The following is a 26505-nucleotide window of genomic DNA, read 5'->3' as shown; positions in this document are numbered from 1 at the left end:
GATAGGACAAGCCAGGAATTAATCTAGTGAATCTCTTTTGAACCACTGCTTTCACCTTTCTAATGAAAAAACTCGGGATAGTTCGTGAGTAACTTGGGAAAGTGCGACAGGCCTTTAAAACCCCATCCAGATTGTGGAAGGAAACAAACTCAAACAGGGGAAAACACATGCAGTCACGGAGAATGCAAAGGCAACTTGCAGAAAATGTGCAGATTGCACACGGACGCCACACAGACGGCATCAAGCATGTGAAAGTGGATATTACCTTTAATATGAGCTCCACCACTTCTGTGTGCACCAGGCCATGGACGGATTCTCCATTGACGTGGGTTATCAGGTCCCCTGCACGTAGGCCAGCATCAAGGGCAGGCCCATCACTCTCCACATGCTGTAATACAAAGAAGGGCATTAGGCAAAAGGAGGGTACAGTGAAATGGTCAGAAAAGGTAATAGCCAAATCTAGATTTGTCTGTTTTATAAGCAACAGCATGCTTAATTATTCGGAAACAAGGTAAATCTACCTACCCAAACCATGTGGTGAACTGTAAAGATATCACTCTCTCCCATGTATACTCGTATAGCACGAAGGGTAAAACCATATTTTTTCCCAGCTCTGTAGATAATGATTGGAGGCTTCAGATTGCTTACTGCAGGAGAAAAATCTCGGCTTGGTGAAGAATCCCGTGAAGATGGATTGGACGACAAAGAACGTGGTGACATAGGGCTGGCTAAAGGAGAACCAGTATGATGATCTATGTAAACAATGGATAAAAAAGTAATTACTAAATAAGTCTTCTTATAACGGTTTAATTATCAAAAAGTAACCTAATTTACGGCCTAAACTACATTCAACTCATTATTTTATCTATCAATACAAGTGAATGCATTGATCTTTTGGGAATCTTTCTACAGAACTGACTTACTTAAACAAGAATCTGTTTAAAAATATTATAATGTTGTCAAAAAGAGTTTTAAAAAGTATATTTGTAATACAAATGGGATCAATAATTAACAGCATGGCACAGAACTGTCAAATGTTTGGTTTTATACGCAAGATATTTCCATGAGATACTATACAACACAATAGAAGAAGACAATAATAAAGGATTAATATTTTAAGATCAAGAAATCTCAAAAAGATTTTGTGGTATAATTCTTAATTTTTTTGTTTGAAAATCTCTAGATTTAACATTCAAACCCACATGGATCAAATCATATTAACAGAAGAAATACGTATTACTTCTTGCTAAGCAGAAACAAGTAAGAAATAAAAAAATAACTGAATAATGTTTTATTTTAAAGTTTAAAGTGCTACAAGTTAAACATGCAACTTGGGGAGAACTGTGATCCCGATACATATTTCACTTATATATCTATATACTTTTAAAACTGTGTGTGTGTGTGTGGGTGTGTGTCATTTTGCCTTTGAAACGTATCTCCTCCAAAAACAGATGCAAAAACACGGAGATTTTTACATATTACGGTAGGGATTTAACCTATGATTTCGGAAATCCACTCCTTTCTAAATTTGATCAATTATTTCCCCAGATTTTGAATAACGTTGTTCACAAAACTCACTTTAAAAAATATAATCGCCGCTTGCCAGCTGCTGACGTCACAATGTTCACATGCCCACCAATTGCCTCGTAGCCCCACCCCCCTCGCCGCTGTGGATTAATGCAGCTGCTGTCAACGCACATCCGCAGTTTACTAAGAGTCACGTTACGCCCCCCCCCCCCGTTATTCAAAACGCACAGAAAGAACGAGCGTTCTGCAGATCCGGAGGTCACAGCCGCCCGATGAAAGGAGGCCACCGCGTGCTTCTGAATCCTCTCCGTTCCCCCCCCCCCCCCCCCCGCCCGATCATAGAACATGATGGCGGCGGCGGCTGTTACCCCCCCCCTCCCCCCTTCCCCCTCCAAGCCCCCCCCCCCTGTGTCTCCTCCCATCTCTCTCTCCCCTCCTCCCCCCCCCCCACCGACCCTCCCTCCTCCTCCGACCCTCCACCCCCTCTCTCTCTGTCTCTACCCCTCTCTCTTTGTGTCTCCCCCCTTCTCTCTGCCCTTACTTTCTACCCCCCCCCCCCCCTTTCTAGATGCCCCTGTGAGTTGAGGGCTATGCGTCAGTGGATAGAGCGGCTATGGGGTAAAAGGAGCAAATTAATAATATTAATATAATATCAAGGGGGGTAGTTAGCATGCGTGCGGGGGCATAGTTAGTGTGTGTGACACCGCATGTCGCCTACCCCCCCCCCCCCCCCCCTGCAACCGCGCGTTGGGGGACAGACAGACCCAACGGGTCTGCACTTGGTCTACATAATATAAAACTCTGATCTTGGATGTGGATGTATTTATTTGTGTGTGGATTTATGTGTTTGTATGTGATTCACATTTCCTCAAAGGCCCGATGCATTAATGGTGACATTTTTACATATTCCGGTAAAGATTTACCTCATGATCTCGAAAATCACCTCATCTGAAAATTTGATTCATTATTTCCCGAGCTTTTTACTAAAATTGTTCACCAATCTGAGATCTTTTTAAAATCTAACAAGCTGAAGCGCGCTGGATGTCGCAATGACTCTGCTCCTTGCGGCGAGCTGCGCAGAATTTTCAATGCGCAGCCTGCTGGGCGCTGTTTTCCAAACTGCGAGTTACGTGGCTCAGCCCCCCCCCCCCCCCAGGGCTCTGGATTGAAGCCATAAACACGTGCTCAAGTCGTGCTACGCGCGTCGCTGGGCTCCTTGAAATTCTACAACATGGCGGCGGCAGTCGTTATCGCAGCGCTGGCTCAGGGAAGCGCAGTGGAAAAGTGGCCATGGCGGCCATCACAGGGGACGACATATATCCAAAACTATTATCCATCACAAGAGAATACAGCAATGGTTACGTTAAAAATTGAGCACAACTTGTTGCTATAATAAAACCTTAAGACTTAATGTTAACTTCTTTAGTTTTCAAAACGCTGAAATGCCAATATATTATTTAGTTGTACAGTGTGCCATATATGTCACTTATTCTGTCATCTTTCCCAAGATCCAAGATGGCACCCAAGCCAGGTGACTCTTTGTGTATTGGTCCCAGAAGTGGATCAGGAATCACGGATTACAATTACTCCACTCTTTTACATTGTGGATGGCTCAATTGTAATCATGTATTATCTATCCGCTGACTAGTTGCAAGCTGACTGCACGCAACAAAAGCTTTTCACTGTACCTCGGTGAAAGCACGTGAAAAATAAACTAAACAAAAAATATTTAAAACTGCTGTTTCTAGCATTTATAAACCATTATAAATCAGTGTTCTCTCAGGAACTCCAGCCTTAATCCTCACCTGAAGGGATCATAAGGGACAAGGCGGTTGCAGAAGCTGATTTGATCACTTTATTGACAGGTCTGGAGGTCCGCTTCTCGGTCGATTCTCCAGATAGTAGCCTATGTCGAGCACGACGGACTGCTAGGTCACTTATTGCTTTTGGAGTTGAAGAGTCTGATGCCTCTGCACTGTTACTACGGGACCTCTGATCAGTTAGGTCAAAAGTGCTGCCTGCTGGAATACAAATTAAAACTACTTAACAGTAGCGTATGTTGTGCAGTCAGTGGCAAAAAAATGACATCTGCCATTCATTGCATGAAAAGCAAAAGCTGTAGACTCTGCAAAATCTAACTTAGGAAAGGATTACGAGGTCGGGTGTAATATTTGTTCAGTTTCTCTCTCCACAAAAGTTGCTTGACCTGCTGAGTATTTCTGGATAATTCTGTTTTTATGTCGCCCATCCACATCCATGGACATTTGGATTTTCAACAAGAACTTGTCGTAATTGAAAATTTGGAAATTTTAGAACAATATAAATTGGGCAATTAAATATACCTCAGATCTAAATTAACCAAACAGATCTCAAGAATCTTACTGAGAAACACAGAATGTAAACTAAAAAATGTAGATGCCAAATCATGTACAAAAATCAAGATAGATTGGATTAAAAGTGAGATATACAAGAAAAATTGCAAAAAATAACTAAACAAATATTTCAATATTTGCAACATGAGGTTTTGGGGCTCAAAGCCTGCAAAGGTAATTTTTTGTGACAATTTGATTAGCTATAATTAAGTCAACAAAGTGCAACAGATGTGTCCTTTCTTCCCATGAATTGTGAGGAACCTCTCACAAGTTTATAGTACAATATTTTCTGTATATATTATCGTCATACTTCCACTATCCTTTTTCCTAATTACCTTCATTTTATTAATATAATTTCCAATCTCATTTGTTTCACTGATCATTTAAACTCTAGTATTACTAACTATCTCAAGTATTCAATGTCCTATTTCCTCCTCATGCTCTCCAGAGCTGTAACACAAGTAGCAAAGGTCCCAAAATACTCTCCACATTAAATTCAAATCACTTGATCAACTCTTAATCACTTCATATTCTGTGTAAATCCTTCCAATCATAAGTAACACATTTTGACAACTCAGTCTATTCTTACAATCTGTACTCTGACGTTTCCTTCTAGTTAATTCAAACAAACTTCTCCCTCATGATCATGTGCCATTATTTCTATCTTGTTAAGAGTGCTTTGTGCAATCAACTAAAGTATCTTTATTTTTTTTCTCTGGTATGACCTGCTTGATTCCATATATGCATTACCTAGGTAACTCATAATGCTCTCAGTATTTAACGATGGGCATTAACCATTATCATTCACATTCTGGAATAAAGAATAACAATAATTGCTGATCTACAGTTCTTTGAAGCATTTTTGAAGGATGTATATTACCAGTCAAAGTCGAGCTGCTGATATTGCTGATTGTTGAGGCAGGTGTGGCAGGGCTAACATCCACCTGCAGAGTGAGATCTTTCTCTGTCGGCTGTTCTGGAATAGTTAACGATGCATCTTCCCACGTTCTGGTTGTTTGCTGCTTCTTTCCTTCTTCGTCTGCAGATATCGAAAAGCGTGGCATCTCTATCAGCGTTGAGCAACGGCGCCTCACGGTTAGTGGAGGGCTGGAATCACTCTCCGTGTGAGATGATTCTGACAATGACATGCGCTTCCTGATACTGAGGGAAGATTTTCAGGTGTTAGGAAGCCATGAATCAGGCATAAAATTACATAAAGTAACATGTTTTTATGCACCATTGAATATGACAAACACTGCAACCTCAAATAAGCTCTGAACTACAGACTATTATTGCTTTATTATTGTTTTTTCTGTATACACATGTTTGCACACACTGAACTTTTATTTCTCTCGTTTATTATATTGTTTACAGTGTACTATGTTTACATATTCTGTTGTGCTACTGCAGGTAAGAATTTCATTGGTCTATTTAGGACATATGACAATAAAACACTCATGACTCTCTCTTGACTTGACCCATCAAGCCAATTAGGGTAACCTCATAGTGAAATACCTGTAACTAGAAAAAAAACACTCTTGCTTTCATACATAAAGACCCCATTATTTAGTGCCTGTCCCACTAGCGAGCGACTTTTCAGCGACTTTCTTCGACCTTCAAGCTCAAGGGCACTCGCCTGAAAAACTTCGAGCTGGATCGACCGTCACCAATGAAATCGCGAGCTGGATCGACCGTCAACACACACAAACATATCGCAAAGACGGGGGCCAGGCAAAGCGGGGGAGCGCTGTCTGAAATTCACACCCGCAGTGAACAGGAAGGTAAAAGACGGCTGGCATAGCGTAAGTCCTTTAGAGAGCGCGTGGGGCGGGGGAGGGGGGAGAGAAGGGGAGAGAGGGGAGAGAGAAGGGGAGAGAGAAGGGGAGAGAAGGGGGGGGGGGGGGAGGGAGGGTGGGGACAAGGAGTGGAGACACTTTTAAGAAGCCAGAAAACTTTCAATAAAGTTTAGCGGGCATTTAACATTACCATTAACAAGGTCGGGTTTCCTTGGTTCTGAAAACTCCAATGTGCCAATCTACGGCTACCCTCGACTGCCTATAACTACATAGCGACCCAACTTCACTGCACTACGAGTTCAAAGAACCATGCCGACCAATTTTTACTCGCGGAAACATTTTCAGCGAGTATGCGGGAACTTCACTCGATGAAGGAGAGTTACAGTGACCTAGTGTCAACTCCTAGGACCACGTGTCAACCATGCTGCGAGTTTGAGTCGAGCGCAAACTCTTCTAAACTCGCAAATTAGGTCGCCACCGTGGGGCAGGCCCTTTAGAAAGGAGGTGAGGAAGCACTTCTTTTTGGGTAGTTAATCTGTGGAAGGCTGTGGAGGCTAGATTAGTGGATATTTTTTAAGGTAGAGATAGACAAATTTGTGATTAAAATGGGTGTCAAGTGTTATAGGGAGAAGGCAGGAAAAAGGATTAAGAGGCAGAGATCAGCCATGATTAAATGGCGGAGTAGACTCGATGGGCTGAATGACCTTTCTACTATACTTTGTGAGGCACTGTTTCTACATGATTTCTCAAACCAAACCCTCTTAGACATCTAGTTGTTTAAGAAGGAACTGCAGATGCAGGGAAAATCGCAGGTAGACAAAAATGCTGGAGAAACTCAGCGGGTGAGACACCATCTATGGAGTGAAGGAATAGGTGACGTTTCGGGTCGAGACCCTTCTTCAGACTGATGTGGGGGTGGGGGGGGGGGGTAAGAAGAAAGGAAGAGGCGGAGACAGTGGGCTGTGGGAGATCTGGGAAGGGGAGGGGAAAGAGGGCGAAAGCAAGGACTATCTGAAATTGGAGGTCATTGTTCATACCGCTGGGGTGTAAACTATCCAAGCGAAATATGAGGTGCTGCTCCTCCAATTTACGGTGGGACTCACTCTGGCCATGGAGGAGGCCCAGGATAGAAAGGTCAGATTCAGAATGGGAGGGGGAGTTGAAGTGCTGAGCCACCGGGAGATCAGGTTGGTTATTGCGAACTGAGCGGAGGTGTTGGGCGAAGCGATCACCAAGCCTACGCTTGGTCTCACCGATGTAGAACAGCTGACACCTAGAGCAGCGGATGCCATAGATGAGGTTGGAAGAGGTGCAGGTGAACCTCTGCCGCACTTGGAAAGACAGTTTATCCTTGGATGGAGTCAGTGGGGGAGGTAAAGCGACAAGTGTAGCATTTCCTGCGGTTGCATGGGAATGTACCAGGGGAGGGGGTGATTTGGGTGGGAAGGGACAAATTGACCAGGGAGTTATGGAGGGAGCGGTCTCTGCAGAAAGCTGAAAGGGGAGGAGATGGGAAGATGTGGCCAGTGGTGGGATCCCGGTAGAGGTGGCGAAAATGTCGGAGGATTATTTGTTGTATGTGACGGCTGATAGGGTGGAAGGTGAGGACAAGAGGGACTCTGCCCTTGTTACGAGTGGGGGGGATGGGGAGTGAGAGCAGAGTTACGGGGTATAGAAGAGACCATGGTGAGAGCCTCATCTATATTCGTAGAGGGGAACCCCCGTTCCATAAAGAATGAGGTCATCTCCGATGCTCTTTGATATCTAAGCTGCTTGTATATCACATTACTTTTGAAGAAGTGCACATCCAGCTGGGGCACAGGGAAGAGAGGGAAAACGCGGGCGGGGAACAAGCTACATTGAATTCTACACTTTTATGGCTTACAACCCAACGGTATGAAAATTGAATTATCTAACTTTAGGTAACTAATATAGAACTTCCCCCCTTCCCTGTGCTCTCCCATTTCTCCCTGTCCCTTCTCCTCCCTCCCCCCCACCAACAGTGCCCTCCATAATGTTTGGGACAAAGACCCGTCATTTATTTATTTGCCTCTGTACGCCACAATTTGAGATTTGTAATGGGAAAAAAAAAATCACATGTGGTTAAAGCGCACATTGTCAGATTTTACTAAAGGCCATTTTTATACATTTTGGTTTCACCATGTAGAAATTACAGCAGTGTTTATACACAGTCCCCCCCATTTCAGGGCACTATAATGTTTGGGACACAGCAATGTAATGTAAATGAAAGTAGTCGTGTTTAGTATTTTGTTGCATATCCTTTGCATGCAATGACTGCTTGAATTGTGGAGTACAGAGGCAAATAAATAAATGATGGGTCTTTGTCCCAAACATTATGGAGGGCAATGTATATTACCTAGCCAATCAAAGTGCTGTTTCCGTGCTGTAATTGTTATATGGTTATATGGTGGTGGTGATACCAGCAACTCCTGGTGTGGACATAGTGATCCTCTACCAGACTACATTCTGTATCTTGTGCTGTGCTACTTTCAGTACTTCCAAGTGCTGTTTGAAGAAGCACAAATTAATTGGATGCCAGAAAACAGTGAGAGGTAATCAAGAGGAGGGATCTCTTGCCCGTTTTTGACCTGATGTTATTAGACTTCAACAGGGGCTGCAGACAGCAAGTACTATTCTCTCCTGTCCAGATAATTTGATTTCAACATCAATTCTAACCAATTCACACTATTCTTGAGACACAATTCACTCAGTCCCAAAGGTGATCATTACCAACAGATATTCCTGTAAATTTTGTACAAATACAAGCACTAATCAATCATTTTCTTCTCTGTGGTGACAGTATATTACATAGCCTATTTTACTTTCAATTTGACAGAGGGCAGTTAACTCACATTTCAGGAGAACCAATTATCCAGCTCCTGTCTCGTGTCTTCAGACCACTGAGCCCATCCAACCTGTCTGTTCTGTCCTCCTTCTCTTCACTGAAACTGCGCTTGTTTGGGGGTGGTGTTTTCTTCTCTTCATGCAATGTAAGTCGTTCCATGCTACTGTAAACCTAAAAGGTCAGGAGACTTATTAGTTATTGCGTCTCTGAGCAATAATGGATTTCAATTTACAATTAATAGTTGCAGAAATTCAGACTAAAACTTTAAGACAAGCAAATTCCTTTAGCTAAAATGTAATATCCCACAAGTGACAATAAATTTGCCCTACATACCTGTACAGAACCAAATTTCCTAATTATAAATAATTATCAACCAATTTACTGAGAGAGTAGCAGGATGTTGCTGTGATTTCCAGATTTTACATTTTCTATTGACTGCTCGCAACAAAATATTATTGGTTAAATCCTGCGGACTCTGGCCTGCATTCCACAATGCCCATTCACTCACACTGATACTGTTTAGGTACAGGGACGTATGTTGTTGGCTTGAAGAGTCCTGGGCTCCAACAGCGAGGTCAAACGGTGCAGAGGCCCCACAACATATAAAATGCCAGAAAAACATTGACAATCAGTAAAGGAGTAAAGAGGTTCTTCTGCGGTTGTACAGGGCCCTGGTGAGACCACATCTGGAGTATTGTGTGCAGTTTTGGTCTCTTAATTTGAGGAAGGACATCCTAGCTATTGAGACAGTAATTCACGAGGTTAATCCCCGGGATGGCGGGATTGTCGTCGAGGAAAGATTGGAAAGACTGGGCTTGTATTCACTGGAATTTAGAAAGATGAGAGGGGATCTTATAGAAACATATAAAATTATAAAGCACTGGACAAGGTAGATGCAGGAAAAATGTTCCCAATGTTGGGTGAGTCCAGAACCAGTGGCCAGTCTATGAATAAAGGTGAGGCCATTTAAAACTGAGATGAGAAAAAAACATTTTCACCCAGAGTTGTGAATTTGTAGAATTCTCTGCCACAAAAGGCAACAGAGGCCAATTCACTGGATGAATTTAAAAGAGTTAAATAGAGCTCAATATATAGCGGAATCAAGGGATATGTGGGGAAGGCAGGCATGGGTTACTGATTGTGGGTGATCAGCCATGATCACAATGAATGGTGGTGCTGGCTCGAAGGGCCAAATGGCCTCCTCCTACACCTATTTTTTTTCTGTTTCTAAAACTCTGCCCCTCCATCATTGCCAGACTGTCAAAGCTCAGTCAGTTTTACATGTTTTAATGTTTCCAACAGTGAAACATATAATCGTTAAAAATTAAGTCAATGCCATAGAAACACATTTTAAATTAAAATATTCTAAAAACAAAGATAAACAAAATAAAATTAAACCTTTTTACCTCCAGACCAACAATTGCCACTGAAAGCAAATGGACCTTTAATTTGAAGCAGGTCCCCAATGTAAAATCTGGGAATCACAACAAGATCCTGCTACTCTCTCACTTCTGCTTTTGGCAATGCAAGGAAGTAGGTTCTTGTCTTCTTCCTTTTAAATGGGATTTTTTTAAATTTCCAGTGTTTATCAGCAAGGTACAGGCCAATGACTGCACATTAAAATACTAACGTGGAAACATGACTGAAAATAATAAAAGTCTTTTTTAGCATTTCAGCTCACTATTGAAAGTGCTTCATATTTTTTTTATTTAAACCATGCTTGTGACCTTTAGACAGTAAAGGTAAGGTTCACAGATGGGTCTCAAATCCACTGTCAAAACAGTTGTAATTTTTGGTAGTGACCTGCACTTTAACATGCTTTGTATTGGGAATGCTGATCATGCTTAAGGGCCTGTTCCACTTGGCGATTTTGCCGACGTCATAAAAGTGTCGGCAAAAGATTTTGAACATTTCAAAATCCAGCGGGGACAAAAAAGTGGCTGCGACATTTGAGAAAACACCACGCGTCATACGTCATAACGCCGTGTCACATGTCATCACGCCTCGTCACCATCGCGTCATACGTCGTCATGCCGCATCACGCCACGTATTTTTCAGTGACATGATACATCAGTCAATGATGCCGGTAGTCGCCGAAAAATTTGCCGTGGGACAGGTCCTTTAGTGATTAATATTACACATTTCATGCTATTGCAAAATGCATAAAGTAAACACATCACACTATTTAAACTTCCAGGCCATTATACCTACACTGAGTTCATTGCATGTTAAACTGTGTTGAAGGATTAACTTTTATATCAATTAGAAACTATACACCAGGCTGGATAATTGGCATTTCAAGGTATTTACAATTTGCAGTAAATTACAGTAGCATTGTAGCTGATTCAGTCACAATTAATTTTCTGAATGCATTAATAAGAGAAGCATTCTCTGACCGTTTTAGCATTTTTCCCTTGGTCTAAATGAACCACAAAGTGATTTGCATACTAAGAAATACACTTTAAAGAACAATTTACACTTTTGCAGACCAACGATCAACTAAAAATCCAATTAATCTGGTTTTGATGTCATTGGTTATATTAAGAAATTATGACATTGACAGAATTTGATGCCTTTTTTCCCCAAATATCGATATTGTACCTTTATTTTATTAGATTGTTTGACAATATATTGCTATTATGTGATTGTGAAAATAGAACTGAATCAAACTGAACTTTTAGGGAAAGAAAGATTATGAAATAATCTGATTTGATTAGAAATCCGGCTGCTGCCGGAGAGTCGGAGGCTGCTACAGGTCTGCGGACGACGGCGCCGAGCCCACGGCTCCCTGAGGGGAGACAGCTTTTCGGGGCTTCTGCGGCGGCGACTTCTCCCGCCCGAGTTGCGGGGTCGAAGAGCTCCTGGAGCGGGGCCTACATCACTGCCCCGTGCGGCTGGAATGGCCGCGGACTCTGCGAGCGCACACCGGGGGCTCTAACACCAAGACCCGGTGTGCGACCTCGCACCACCCGGCGTGGCTTTAATGGCCGCGGGACAATCGCCATCGCCAGCCGGGGGCTATGACTTTGACTCTGACATCGGGGGGGAGAGAGTGCAGTGGAGAGATAAGTCTATTTGGCCTTCCATCACAGTTATGTGATGGATGTTTATGTTAAATGTAATTGTGTTGTGTCTGGGGTCTATTTGTGTGTAATGCATGGCTGCAGAAACGGCATTTCGTTTGGACCTCCAGGGGTCCAAATGACAAATAAATTGACTCTGACTCTGACTCTGAAATTCACCTATCTACGCTCTCACCATCTCCCTCAATCTCTCCATTCACAAACATACAGCATTGTTACGTCTATAATTTACACAGTGTGGTTAAAAGTGTTCAGTTATGTATATGTCTGCTGTGAACACCGAGAAAAAAGAAACCTGCAGTAAACTTCGTATTCATGAATTTAGACAATGAATATACCTTGCTGAATCTTGGTGAACATGATGAGAACTGTTTAATTTCTACATGTTCATCGTCATTGGTGTCATCTTCTTCATCAGAATCAAGATGGTGGTACCGGTCAGAACGGGCTATAACAAAAATGGTACTGCATCAAAAATGAGAACTAACATTATGACCAAATAACCGCCTTTTGCATGCATCATTTCAATTCTAAACATCACGAGTGTTGCTTAATTTTCGCTGTGGATGTCAAAACTGATCCTTCACACGTGTTAGTGCCTTTATTTAACTGATCATCCCAAAAAACATATGCACTGATTAAATAAAATGACTGAGTAGTAATGTTAAACTGTAATGTAAAAATATGGAATACGGATTTTGGTCAACATTTTATTTGTCAAACGAGCAAGTATGACCCTCTTTAGCCTTAAACATTATTCATTTATTGTTAGTGTAATAGCTAGTACTCTTACTATGTGTAATCTAGTAAGAAGCAATGAAACAAAAAGGAGACAATGAAGGATTTTCATTAACATTTCAATCTAAGTGCCAGATTTCTAAGTCCTACTTACTATCAAAGTAACTGGTATCATCTTCTGACTCAAGCTGAGGTATAAATTCTGCCTTCTGACGGAGAAGACTATTCCAATCCAAATCTGAGAAGAACCGATGTTGTTTAACTTCGTAGGCACTTCCTGAGGAGAAGAAAATAGAGATTTGTGCTGATTCAAGTCTATCTATCATAATTCCTTATTGCGATACTGTGTATTTCATAACACTACAGCTTCCCTCACAAGTCATGCATGCATGCTTTGTTTTAATTTAAAAAACAATTAATATACTGGGGTAATTTTCTGTCTGCGATAAGCTAACACGTGCATACATATTTTATATATTTACTTGTAGATATGTACACACTTGTAATTTAACAATTCATTAATGAAAAATATAAGAAAATTGCAATTTTCTAGTCAACAACTTAAAAGGGAGCAAAAATAGGAATAATATCACAAGACAACTCAGAGGAACGCAGAAGATGTAAGTGAACTGAAACGTTTTAATTTTACGAAAGGTTAACATTCAAGAATCTTAGATTCTAGCTCATTTTAATTAATTTGATAAGTGCACTTACAATATATCAAGAGTAAATGCTAATCATTACCTGTACCCAGGCGTTCTAATGGATTTTGCCTCAATAGTTTTGCGATGAGGTCCTCAGCATCTGGTGGTAATGCATCATCTCCATCGGGCCAAGCTATCTGATCTGAGCATTAAAACAAACCATTAACAATACAACGTTTCATATGAAAATAGTAATTACAAACTGCAATATCTAATTATAAAATTACATTCAAAATTAAACCAATCAAACCATAAATTCCCCCAGCTTTTTATTCTTGGTAGATAAACAATCCACACATTTCACTTTATATTTTCCCACTACATGTTTTAAATGTGCTATTTCTGTATATTTTTCATTTTCATTTTCTCCTCAAAACGCATGGCCAATTTGCTTCTGGTAAATATTCCATGTTCCCACAATGCCCCGTGTAAAAAAAAAACTCCTAATGTCATGTGTTCATTTGTTAATACTTCAGTTCAGAGGGTGAAATGATCCACAGAATGGTTACATTCAGTCTGCTGACCACACTCTGCCTCATTGCACCGTTAATCTACTTAGTTCCCCTCCCTTGCCTGCTCCAAATAGCCTTGCAAATTCTTTCCCTTCAGATACCTATCCAAATCCCTTTTAAATATTGCATTTGAAGCTGCTTCAACTGCTGGGCTTCTGGCAATATGTTCCAGACACTAATCACTTTCTTGTACAAATATTTTTCCATGTATCATTTTTACCACCACCTTCATTCTAGTTCTTGACCCCTATGCCAATGGAAACAGTTTCTATTTATCTTCCTTGCCAATAAACGTCATGATTTTTAAACACATCTAACAATCCCTTTGCATTCATTCCTACACAAAGGATAAATACAGCCTCTGATCCCTAACTTAACAGAAGACACTAAGCAGATCAGCCAACACTTGCAAAACAGAGTTAACATTTTAGATTAATATCCCCTGATCAGAACAGAAGAGTGTTGAATGTGGTCTTGTTCATGAAGCTTATGTTGGACCTTATTGAGGCAACAGAGAGTTCAGAATGGTGTTGGGATGGAGAAGTGACAGGAGTTCAACAATTTCAAGTAACTCTCTTTATATCTGAACAGGCCAATTCCACTGCAAGGATATCTATTTGTAATATTTATTCACTTTTCCATAGACATTATCTGATATGCTGGAGATTTTTAACATTCTCCATTGGGAGTTAGATCTCAACCACAGTTCTGGCCTGCAAAGCACGGCTTTATTTGTTTTCTCATTTTCTAACCTCCTTCATTGATATGTTCGTTGGATAATTTCATAAACATGTGAGAGAAGGGTTAATAGGGATGATTGAATTATACTAGAACTCTGAAAAATATAACTTAGAAAGAAATGAGCTTATCCGCAGAAGCCAGACTGCTAGTAGAATAAAGTAACAATATACAGAACAGAGAGAAATTCTAGATAAAAAGTAGCAAACAGATAACAACTTCAGCAGAAGGCCTTGGGAGTCTTGACGTCAGGAAATGGTCCGAGACATTCCTGGACTTTCTCGTGTGAATGTGGGCTTTATGTTATGATTGGACGAAACTCGATGGGGAGACCTGAGGTAGTGACCACAGTGAAGAAGGGTATAAAGATAGAAAGCATCTCCATTTTCTTTGTGCCTCCAGGGGACATCAGAGGAGAGACACCTATTCTGCAGAATATGAAATTAATAAAAACACTTCTTTGTCTGAATTTGTCTCAAGAGCATTTGTGATTTTTGAATCTCACAACTTGGGGGCTCGTTCCGAGATCCAATACTCTAGACAGCTGACGGGAGTAGACGGACAAAGGGAAGGTGCACCTTGCTGAGTTCAGCAGTCTCAGACTCCTTGCTTGCCATCAGCTGTTTAAGCAGTAGTATCCGGACCACACAGAGACTCGGCAAAGAAGTGGGAGTAGTTGGAAATCGTGAAAAATCAATCGAGCAATTTCTGTGCACAGAACCCAGGTAGGAACAATGACTAATAAAGTACTTCCTGGGCGATTGTGGAAAGACCTTGTACGGGCAAGGCAGGTATGATGAACACTGTATTGAGAATATGATGAACATGGTATTAAGAATATGATGATGATAAATAAGGTAATTAAACACGGTGTTTAGAAAAAGGGAGGGGAAAAGGCTGTGGGCCAAATCCCCGCATTCTGCCCAATAGTCCGTTGGGGCAAATGCTGGACCCTGGAGGGCAGGAAATACCCAGGGGTTGGAGAAGCCAACATGATAAGGTATAGTCCGTTGGGACAAATGCAGAGCCGGAGGGGGCCAAAATACCCAAAGGAAAGAGAGACAGGGGCCGGGGTGGACGAAAATCACCCGGCCAACAGGACGGGGAGTCAAAGGGCAGAAGGGGAAGATAAGTTCGGTTGAAATTAGACCCCCGAGGGAGGTACCTAGGAGAGGACCCTGAGGGGGAAGGGGGTTTGTTAAATAGCCTCCTTGAAGATTCTTTAGGTCTGACAAGAACAGTTAGATCAATTCCTTTTCACAGAAGTGAAAAACAAGTAGTAAAGATTATGTTGCAGGCAGTAGAAAAACAGCAAATAAGGAACAGAGAGAGACAGCATGATGAGGGAGTTACTCCCGAAATTAGCAGATAAGAAGACGGCAAAGGCCAGGGACAACAGTGCAGGACAGGGAGAAAATATAAAATGAATAATCTATTTGAAGTAAGAATGGAACGAATGTGATTTGTATGTAAAAACCGGTTTGGAACGAATGGTTGTAAGATGAAAGGTTGGAATGAGCAAGTTGTAAAATTGAACACAGTGGCGGGAGCGAGTATTTTCACTGTAGTTCAAATTGGATTGCGAACAAGCTGTACAATTAACCCTTTGTATCCTCGTAACCTGAAAAAGGGAAGTTGTAAAAATCAGCTTTTGATTTTCTTTTAATCGTTTCTTGATGTTCTTTTAGATTTCTTGTTAGTAAAGTTAATTTGGAAAATTGTTACTAGTGCTAGGAATTGGACATTTAAAATAATGGTGAATATGGATTGAAATAATTGGAAATAAGTTAATTGATGAAACATGACCAGCTTTTATGGTTTGTTGTTTTATGGTAGACATTCAAGTTGAGAAACAGAGAGAGAGAGAGAAAGAGAGAGAGGAGAGAGAGAGGAGAGAGAGAGGGAGAGAGAGAGAGAGAGAGAGAGAGAGAGGAGAGAGAGAGAGAGAGAGAGGGAGAGAGAGAGAGAGAGAGAGAGAGAGAGAGAGGAGAGAGAGAGAGGGAGAGAGGAGAGAGAGAGAGAGAGGAGAGAGAGAGAGAGAGAGAGAGAAAGGGAGAGAGAGAGAGAGGAAAGAGAGAGGGAGAGAGGAAAGAGAGAGAGAGAGAGAAGAGAGAGAGAGAAAAGAGAGAGAGAGAGAGAGAGAGAGAGAGAGAGAGAGAGAGAGAGAGAGAGAGAGGAGAGAGAGAGAGAGAGAGAGAGAGAGAGAGACAGAAGTAGGAGACGACAGGATGACAGATTATCCCTTGGGGCACCCATAAACTGAGAGGGCTAAAAAAAATAAAAATAAAAAATTAAAATAAATAATAAATAAAAATGCTTCACCCTATATCCCTGATGGGGAAAGGAAGGAGATGAGAGGGAGGAGAATGTTGAGACGAGATTGGCCATGAAAGAGAGAGACCAGTAAAAGTGTGGGACGACTAGGTGTCATGCCAGATGAAAGATTTGAACCACCCATAAACTATACACTGAGAGGAAGTAGTGGGAACCACTAAGTGTCAGATAAAGATGATGTAAATTGTTACAACCGGGCCGACAAAAGACTACAAACATGGCCGCCGCTCACAAACTTACCGGCTACAGTGCCATCTTCTGGTTGGATGCCGTCATGACCGAGGGTATGCAGGCCCCTCACTCCAGCAAATGTTACCCACTTAAGGTGAACCCCAAGGAACAAAGGGGAATGAAAAGGTGGAGAGTTGAAAATGGACAAGAAAAAGAAGGCATGTGGACATTATATTATGAACTATTGTGGTGGAAGTCATTCTTCTTAAAGTCAAGCAGAATTGAAGGAGGTGGTGGGATTGTCATTTATTTCCAACCCCCGATTCAGCAAACAGTTGGTCTCTGCGGTCAATGTCAATGAACAAGGCCCCTGGTTGAAAAGACTGAAATAAGTGATGAACTGACACAAGTGAGTCCTATGAGGGAACCAAGCGGGGCCAGAGAATTACATGCCAATAATACATGTCTTGGGGGACTTTTCCTCAAAGTCCTATCAGGAGTGAAATTAATCTGGAGATTATAAGCCCTAACAGGACTGGGGTTCCCAAGAGAGAGAAAGGGATTTAAGGAAGGATGTCAAGAAAGGCTAGGATGAGGTAGGTTTTTTAAATTAGATGGGAAAGGCAGAGTTGAAAGTTGAGGGGGAACTTCTTTACTCAGAGAGTGGTAGCTGTGTGGAATGAGCTTCCAGTGAAGGTGGTGGAGGCAGGTTCGATATATGGTTATATGGTATACCCTTAGAAAGTATTTGTTGATGTGGACAATTTGTTGGTTTGTTCCACAAGTGAAGAGAGAGAAATACTTCAGAATATAAGACAGCAGATGATGACCTTGGGAAAGGTAGGATATAGTTCAGACTAGATTGGGAATTTTGAAATTGTATGGTTAAATGGAAAAAGTACATGTCAAAGAAGTTAAATTAAAATGCAGACAAAGCAGCTGAAACAGCATCTGGAAGAGATGTCCAGGGTAAGTCTGAATCGATTTAGGTATGAGCACTGTAGTGTCGTTTATGTTGAATAAGGTAATCAAGAGGTTTGGTAAACCTACAGAAATCAGCTTTGACAACGGATTGTTTTCATTTGATGAAAAGAATAAATGGAACATTGAAGGTTAAAATAAATAAGATTTGTGTAATGCTCTGCCATTGGCACTGAAGAAATGTTGCATGCAAACTAACCAGCAGGTGACACAATGGAGAAGTTCCTGCAAGGGACCGAGTTTGGAACAGTTACCGATTAGAATTTAAAAAGTATATGAAACAGTTAATAATGATATACAAGTCTATTTATGAACAGGTAAAGTAAAAGCTGTCGGAGATGGACCAGGAAGAAGGACCCTTTAAACCTGAAGACAAGGTGTATGTATGAGTTTTCTAAATCACCGACCGATGTTCGTTTAGAAGGTTGAGATACCTAGTACGATTTCAATAATTACATGAGGGCTGGCCCACAGGTACGAATAGACAATAGCCCTGAGGTAATTGAACAGGAGGACAAAGAAGAGTAGAGTTTTAACAAGAACTTGTTTGACATCAGTGGTGGGAAATAATGGAAAGGATACTAAAGACAATATTATAGGAATTTGGATAAGTGGGATAGGATTAGGAAGAATTAGCATGGATTTGTGATTGTGACATTTGACTAATCTTGATTTTTCTTAAAAGAGGTTATTAGGAAAATTGATGAGGTTAAAGTGGTGAACTTCAGTAAGGCCTTTGACAAAGTTCAATAAAGGAAATAAGGTTGGTTAAGAAGTGGTTAGTAAGGAATAGCAAGATGGATTAAAAGTGACTGTTGGGAAATGTACAGAGAGATTTAGGTCATTTGGAAGACTGGGTTGAAACATGACAGATGGATTTAATGTTGATAAGTGTGAGGTGATACAACTTGGCAGGACAAATTCAAATTAGACTTACATGGTAAATGATTGTGAATTGAGGAATGAAGTTGAACAGAGGGATCTAGGAACAACTATGTATAATTCCCTGAAGGTGGAATCTCGTGTAGAAAGGATGGTAAAGAAAGATTTTGGTGTGTTGGCCTTTATAAATCAGAGCATTGTGTATAGAAGTTGGGTTGTAATGTTAAATTGTACAAGGTATTGGTGAGGTCAATTGTGGAGTATGGTGCATAATTTTGGTAGGCATAATTATAGGAAAAAGGTTAAAATAGAGAGTACAGAGGAGATCAATTAGAATGTTGACTGGGTTTCAGCAACTAAGATACAGAGAAAGGTTGAACAAGTTAGGTTTTTATTATTTGGGAAAGATAGAAGGAATACCCACCATGGTAATGATGTTTTCTTAAGGAACTGTTTACTGGCAGTATCTCATTCTATTACAGAATTAAAAACCAAGGAGCTGTTGGCACAGAGTCCCCATCTCGACTTGCCAATCCATTCTGTGAAAGCAGAGAACTGGGATCTTGTAAAATCATGGAAGGAAGAAAAGCTGCAACCAAAGTGGACTGGACCCTACCTTGCGTTATTAATCACCGAGACAGCAGTACGAACAAAAAAAAAAGGGTGGACACACGCAAGCCGATTTAAGGGTCCTGTGGAGGCCCCACCGGACAATATCAGCCCGTAGACTGTGCGTGAAGGGAAGGAACCATTGACTTTGTGCCTATTCGGATGTTGTATTATTCCCAGCGCTGGCCTTCAGAACACAGTATGACTAGCGAGAGGAGGATAGGGAGGCGAAGAATCTGCTGCTAGCACTAGAAAAGGAAGATATAGTATAATTCAAAAGATGCGTAGCAAAAAGAAAAATGGTGGATTGTGAGAGAAGGGTTAATAGGGATGATTGAATTATACTAGAACTCTGAAAAATATAACTTAGAAAGAAATGAGCTTATCCGCAGAAGCCAGACTGCTAGTAGAATAAAGTAACAATATACAGAACAGAGAGAAATTCTAGATAAAAAGTAGCAAACAGATAACAACTTCAGCAGAAGGCCTTGGGAGTCTTGACGTCAGGAAATGGTCCGAGACATTCCTGGACTTTCTCGTGTGAATGTGGGCTTTATGTTATGATTGGACGAAACTCGATGGGGAGACCTGAGGTAGTGACCACAGTGAAGAAGGGTATAAAGATAGAAAGCATCTCCATTTTCTTTGTGCCTCCAGGGGACATCAGAGGAGAGACACCTATTCTGCAGAATATGAAATTAATAAAAACACTTCTTTGTCTGAATTTGTCTCAAGAGCATTTGTGATTTTTGAATCTCACAAACAGCATATCACTAAGTCACCTTTGGCCATACAGGGCATTATCTTTGCTTTGTCCATTCATCCCTCACACTCACTTTTCAACTATTTTGTTTTCTCTTGCCCAGTTCTGATCAAGGGTTTTTTTTATCTTAAACATGAATTCTCTCTCTACAAATATTGCCCTGCCTGCTAATGTTTCCAGTATATTCTGTTTCATTTCAGATTTTCAGTATCTGCAGTTACATTTTTTATTTGGTAATCCCTGCTGCATCGTCTCCAGAGCTTTTAAAGTTTCCTGACGTGTGCAACTGGAAACATGCAAAGTACACCAGTTATGGTGGAACTCTAGTTTTATAAAGCTTCATCATAACTTACTTTTTTTGTACTTTATTTTTGTCTCTAAAAGGCTCAGGATCCCATATGCTTATTTTAAGCCTGCCGTATTTTTAACAATCTACTTACATATACAGTAAACCCTCATTACAATGGACTACGGGGGGGGGGGGGGGGGGGGGGGGTTATAATGTGCGTTATTGCCGATTATCTGCTATAACCAAGTAAGAGGATTAAATATTAACGTTTAACCCAAGGGTAGGTGGGAAGGAGCACGACACCGGGAGGGGGGTGGGGGAGGGGTTAAATCAGGGAGAATTCACAGGCCGTGGATGCAGTTTACCAGCCCCACACGAGGTGATCCAAGGTCAAGCCCGGTACTCACGCTGCCTTATGCTGCTCGTTCTCTCCGCTCCCACAACCAGAGGCACGGCAGTAGTGCCAGATCATTGGGTAATCTGGTGGAAGCAGGGGGTGGTGGAACGGGAGCCTCGCGCCATTAACAGGCGACTGAGACACGTGTTGTCAAGATGATGTTGGTGCAGTGGCTCATGCTGGGTCTGTACCCCACTTTGTTGTGTTTTCATTGCAAACCGGGCCCAATGCAAGGCTCTTCAAGCATTTTATGTTGCTCGCTCTCTCCCCGCCATTACCTTTCCGCTGCGCTGTATGATGCCCACCAACCACCACCACAAATGGACATCTCAGTTTGCTTAACTGAAATCCGTTATAAAGAGGTCCTTAATAACAAGGGTAGACTGTACCTCTAGATTTCTTTATTCTTGAACCCTTTAGAAATATGTCCTCCAGTTCATGTTGTCTCTTGTTCTTTTTATGAAATGCAACACTTCACACCTCACTGCATTAAATTTAATCTGTCATCTGACCATCCATTAAATAGCATGCCAATGTCTCCCTAAAGTCTACTACTATTATCCTCAGGTATTCCTTATTTGTTGCAAAGAAAGAGAGTATCAGTTGTGCTGAAAGCACTACATATAGTACTTAACTGGTAACATTTTGCGATTTTCTGATAATATCTTGCCTTTTTAAAAAAAAAAGATTGAGGAAAGGAATAACTCCACCCCACAATGAAATATTGTTTGTTAAAGTGATAATAGAATGCTGATTTAACGCTAGAATCTAGGAAAGGTGCTGGAAAGTTTATTGAACTCATTGTATCGAGTTATTGGCAAATGCATAAAGAGATTTTTTCCTTATTTGCTTTAATAGAACACAAGTTTTGAACACAGCCCAGTCTACAATACATTTTCGGATTGCTAGTCCCCCTGCTCTACCTTGCTGCAGAACTCTCTGCATGGATTTAACCCCAAATTCCATCGAATGTCAAAACCTATTTAGTTCTGCCTTGAAACCTATTATGGGCTACCATTTCACAGCCATATTGCTAATAAGCTCCCTATACCACCAACACTTCTAGTAAAAAAGATGCTCTTGCATTTCCAATTTATTTTTGCTGAACAATTTCTAAATAGGTCTACATTTTTAATTGTGTTAATGGCAACAAAGCTTACACATCTATTTAGCTCATGTTTCATCACTTCAACCCTCACATCAACTCTCAACCTTTCTTTTTCCAGAAAAGAAAAAAAAATCATGACGAGTATTTCACTGAAGCTCTACAATCAATCTTTACAGCACTTTTAAATAATGTGTTGGAAAATAACTGTATATCCTCGTTGAAATAGGCAGACTAAAGCTGTTGAATACTATCAGATTTGGTACAAGTGATGGCGGGCAGAGTTGGAGAATATATTTTTGTTAAACAGAATGTTGTGTGGCTGAGAAATGCACTGCGAGTGCAAATGAAGGGTCAACCTGTCTGGATTTAACAATAAATAAGAAAGATGGAGGAAATGTGAATAAAGGGATAAGGGTCAGAATGACAGTAATATGACCTGTTTCTGAATTGTAATTCTATGTAAAAGGTCTGAATGTTATATTTGGAACATCGTTTGATGAATGAACCTCTAATATCTACTACTGAAGACATTAAGCTTTCAAAAATAATATATCAATTTTATCAAAATAATACACAAGAGATTCTTTACATGCACATTAACTATTCTAATAATAGAAGTTGCTAAGGTACATAGCCCTAAAATACAGGACCTTGCATTGAGCTACACGTTGTCTCCTTTTCTGTCGGATACATATAAAATTCCCTATTTTTTTCTGACTCTGGCTTCTTCCTTTAACTCTTCCTTTGACACAGTGCTGCTTCCCACATTCATACATAACTCAAAAACATCCAGACTTCTGCAACCCTATAGGGTGAATAATGAATTCAATACTCCCAGATAACTGGCCTTTCATGTTTGTGTCAGGGCCAACCAGTTATGATGCAAGGTTATCCACCTATAACAATTTATTGTTGTTTCTCTCTAAAAGGTGCTGTCTAAACTGCTGGGCATTCTCTTGTTTTTGAGATTTTTACCAACTGCACAGTTTCTGCATCTCACAGTTTTAGCATGGTTTTTATCTCTCACTCTAAATGTCCTTAATTCACATGACAGATGGCACTGAAAACATTGTGTAACCAGGAGAAACTTAGTCTCTCCCCACCAATCACAAACATTCACTTTGTTCTCAACCTCATACATTTTTTGCAACTTAATACAGGTGCACAACCTTTTATCCGAAAGCCTTGGGACCAGACACTTGTCGGATTTCGGACATTTACGGATTTCAGAATGGAAGATTTTTAGCGTAGATTAGGTAGGTAGCGCGGGCGGCTTGAAAAGTCTGGAGCTGCTGCCTCCTCCCGGGTGACCGGGAGACTCATTGCATAAATGTTAGTCAGTTAGTTTGGAGGGATTTTATGTGGTGGTGGTGGAGTCGGGGTGAAGGGGGAAACTTTAATTCTTAGTCCCCTACCTGGTCGGCGACTCCCAACCTCGCGGAGCTGGGGGCTCCGTCCGGCCGCGGGCGGCGCCGGTTGTAGCTCCGACTCCGGCAACTCTACCCCTGGCTGCGAGGCGCTCCAAATCCAGCGCCGCCCGCGGTCGGACGTCCCAGCTCCGGGAATGTCGGGAGTCGGCCGCGTCGCAGCGCTGGGATACCAGCGGGGAGCGGGCAATGCCTTACCGGGTCGCCGTGCGGCAAGCTCCGGAACGCTGTGGCCGCCGACACACAACATCGCGGAGCGTCGCTGGATTTGGAGCCGCGGAGTTGGGGGCTCCGTCCGGCCGCGGGCGGTGCCGGTTGGAGCTCCAACCCCGGCAACTCTACCCCTGGCTGCGCGGCTCCAAATCCAGCGACGCTCCGCGATGTTGTGTGTCGGCGGCCACAGCGCTCCGGAGCTTGCCGCACGGCGACCCGGTAAGGCATTGCCCGCTCCCCGCTGGTTTCCCAGCGCTGCGACGCTGCCGACTCCCGACATTTGCGGAGCTGGGGCGTCCGGCCGCGGGCCGCGCTGGATTTGGAGCGCCTCGCAGCCAGGGGTAGAGTTGCCGGGGTCGGAGCTACAACCGCACCGCCCGCAGCCCCAACGGCCACAGCGCTGCGGAGCTTACTGCACGGCGACCCGGTAATGCATTGACCGCTCCCCGCCTCTCCGACCAGGTAGGGGATTAAGAATTAAAGTTTACCCCTTCACCCCCCTTCACATAAAAGCCCTCCAAACTAACTGACTAACATTTAAGCAATGATTTACAGATGTTTAAGCGTCTCCCGGTCTCCAGGGAGGAGGCAGCCGCTACAGTAGTACAGACCTGGGTTGACCGTGGGTCGTTTTGGGTCGAGTTTGGCGCCAAACGCGAGCTTTGGTGCGCAGACGACATCTGGAAAAAATGGCCGGTTTTCGGAGCTTTTCGGTTTCTGGAACACCGGATAAAAGGTTGTGCACCTGTATTACATTTTCTAGTTATGATTAAGGGTTGTTTCTTTCTCTACTGGTGCTGCCTGACCTGCTGATTATTTGACTTCCTGCTTCTATTTTAGAAGGAAAGAGCTGCTGATGCTGGTTTAAATCGCCCCGACTTCGGATGGTTCGACTGCCCCGACAGTGGGAGAATAAAAGAGGACAAAGATTTGACTTTATTGCCTTCAATCACAGTGAGGAACGTGGGGAATCTGCTTTGTTGGATGTTTATCTTAACTTTTATGTAGTTGTGTGTCTTGTTGCAAGTTTTTAGTATGGCTGTATGGTAATTCGAATTTCACTGTACCTTCATTGGTACATGAGACAATAAACTGACCTTGAAATCGAAGATAGACACAAAACGCTGGAGTAACTCAGCGAAACAAGCAGCATGTCTGGAGAGAAGGAATGGGTGATGTTTTGGGTCAAGACCCTTCTCAGATTAAATTATCTTCTCTTATTTTAGGACTGGGATCTCCCTTGAATAATAATGTAGTGGAAAATAATGCAGTGTTGTGGCTGCAACCCAATTCATCACACAGACCAAACTCCCCACCATTGATTCCATCTATATTCATGCTGCCTCGGAAAAACAGCCAAAATAATCAAAGACATGTCCCATCCCAGTTATTCCATCTTCTCCTTGCTCATGTCGGGCAGAAGATACAGTGCCTTGAAACCATGCACCATCAGACTCAGGAACAGCTTCTTCCCCTCTCTTATCAGGCTACTGAAATGTCGTTCCTTCTGCTGGGATACAGACCAATTCTCCGCTCCCTCTTTGCGGATATTGGACATTTGCCGTGGAACTGAGGTGCTACAATGCTGAGAACTATATTCTGTACTTTGTATCTTCCCCTTTGCTCTACCTATTATAATTGAGTTTAGCTTCATTGTATTTATGTATAGTATTATCTGATTTGATTGTATAGTATTGAATCGATAGTATGCAAAACAATGTTTTAGACAATAATAAACATAAACCCTAATGTACTATGGAAACAGATGCCGATGTCTGCTCTAATATTAATATCCCGGTTGCAGAAAGCAGTTCAATATTGTATGATTTATTTGGTGTTTCTCTTGCATGTTCTCCACACATCGTTGATAAGAGTAAAAATAAATTTGAAAAACACAACTTACCACTAATGACATGTCCAAATAGTTCTTCTGGAGTGTCTCCAAAAAATGGAACGCATCCCACCAGAAATTCAAACAGGATTATACCCATAGCCCACCAATCCACTGGTTTCCCATAACCTTGCCGCAGTATCACTTCAGGAGCGATGTATTCTGGGGTTCCACAAACCTTCGCCAATAGAGAAAGGTCACTTGTCAAGAAATACATTTCACCACTATTTTAAGCCTTCACCATATTTATACTTCAGCAGTTTTTAAAATCAGCTTAGTAAATGTCAATAAAGTGAATTAAATTAGTTTTCATGTTGCTGTGGCTTTCAATCCATTATTGTCGATCGTGTGTAATTTAAAAATATTTGACCTGAGTTGATTGATAATTAGACTGCAAGGACTTAATCACAGAGTATCTGCTAAAAGTCACCTTGCAGACAGGATTATGAATCTGTGACAATTTTCCATAAAGACTGGATTAACTGAAACTGATTTGAAACCCGATTAACCAGCACAGAACACACCTAGAAAGTATCAAACTGAAATAGTCAATTAACCATTCATTACCAATATCCAATAAATGCAGAACTTTCAACTCGTCTTTAAAATCAAAATGTATTCTTTAAATGTTTTGCTCCTCCTGTTACTCTCACAAGCAGGTTCAGTGCTGGTCGCGTCTTAGAATTCAACATATTCTGCATTTTGAACATTATGGGAAATTTCATCTCCTGAAATTCAATTATTCTTGTGTATAATTAAACCATACCACACACCAATGTAAGAATTCACTTATAGCTATTGTTCTGAATACACAGTATAATTTGTTGTTTACATTAGTTTTTTTTTAAGTACTTTTAAATAGAAATTTGTGACACTACATTTAACCATGAATTAAAAACAAAATAAGTTGTTTTCCCAGGACATTAAGGGTGGCACGGTGTCTTACAGCGCCAGAAACCCGGTTTCAATCCCAACTATGGGTGTTGTCTGTACGGAGTTTGTATCTTCTCCCCATGACTGGGTGAGTTTTCTTAGAGTTCTTGGGTTTCCTCCCACAGTCCAAAGCGTACGGGTTTGTAAGTTAATTGGCTTGGTATAAATGTA

At 41.6% G+C, this 26505-nt stretch overlaps 1 protein-coding gene and 1 long non-coding RNA gene across 7 annotated transcripts in view; one reads left to right on the top strand and one right to left on the bottom strand.

Moving 5' to 3' along the window:
* mast2 (microtubule associated serine/threonine kinase 2) overlaps nucleotides 1-26505 on the bottom strand; it is a 323001-nt gene that overhangs the window by 14350 nt on the left and 282146 nt on the right. For 4 of the 6 annotated variants that reach the window (XM_055641697.1, XM_055641699.1, XM_055641702.1 and 1 more), the window contains 9 exons: nucleotides 25414-25579; nucleotides 13127-13228; nucleotides 12537-12659; nucleotides 11983-12092; nucleotides 8569-8732; nucleotides 4780-5060; nucleotides 3333-3548; nucleotides 526-752; nucleotides 266-388 (listed from right to left, as the gene is read on the bottom strand). In XM_055641697.1, coding sequence (XP_055497672.1) covers nucleotides 266-388; nucleotides 526-752; nucleotides 3333-3548; nucleotides 4780-5060; nucleotides 8569-8732; nucleotides 11983-12092; nucleotides 12537-12659; nucleotides 13127-13228; nucleotides 25414-25579 — 1512 coding nt within the window. The remainder of the gene's footprint in view (nucleotides 1-265; nucleotides 389-525; nucleotides 753-3332; nucleotides 3549-4779; nucleotides 5061-8568; nucleotides 8733-11982; nucleotides 12093-12536; nucleotides 12660-13126; nucleotides 13229-25413; nucleotides 25580-26505) is intronic. The other 2 variants (XM_055641698.1, XM_055641700.1) reach the window with 2 other exon arrangements.
* On the top strand, nucleotides 16819-20037 carry LOC129700902 (uncharacterized). The gene is made up of 2 exons (XR_008724115.1): nucleotides 16819-17250; nucleotides 19187-20037. It is a non-coding gene; the product is annotated as an uncharacterized LOC129700902 (long non-coding RNA).

Source organism: Leucoraja erinacea, chromosome 10 (assembly GCF_028641065.1).
Source record: "Leucoraja erinacea ecotype New England chromosome 10, Leri_hhj_1, whole genome shotgun sequence".
In the NCBI taxonomy this organism is placed as follows: Eukaryota; Metazoa; Chordata; class Chondrichthyes; order Rajiformes; family Rajidae; genus Leucoraja; species Leucoraja erinaceus.
This window is presented reverse-complemented; position numbering and strand designations above follow the sequence as displayed.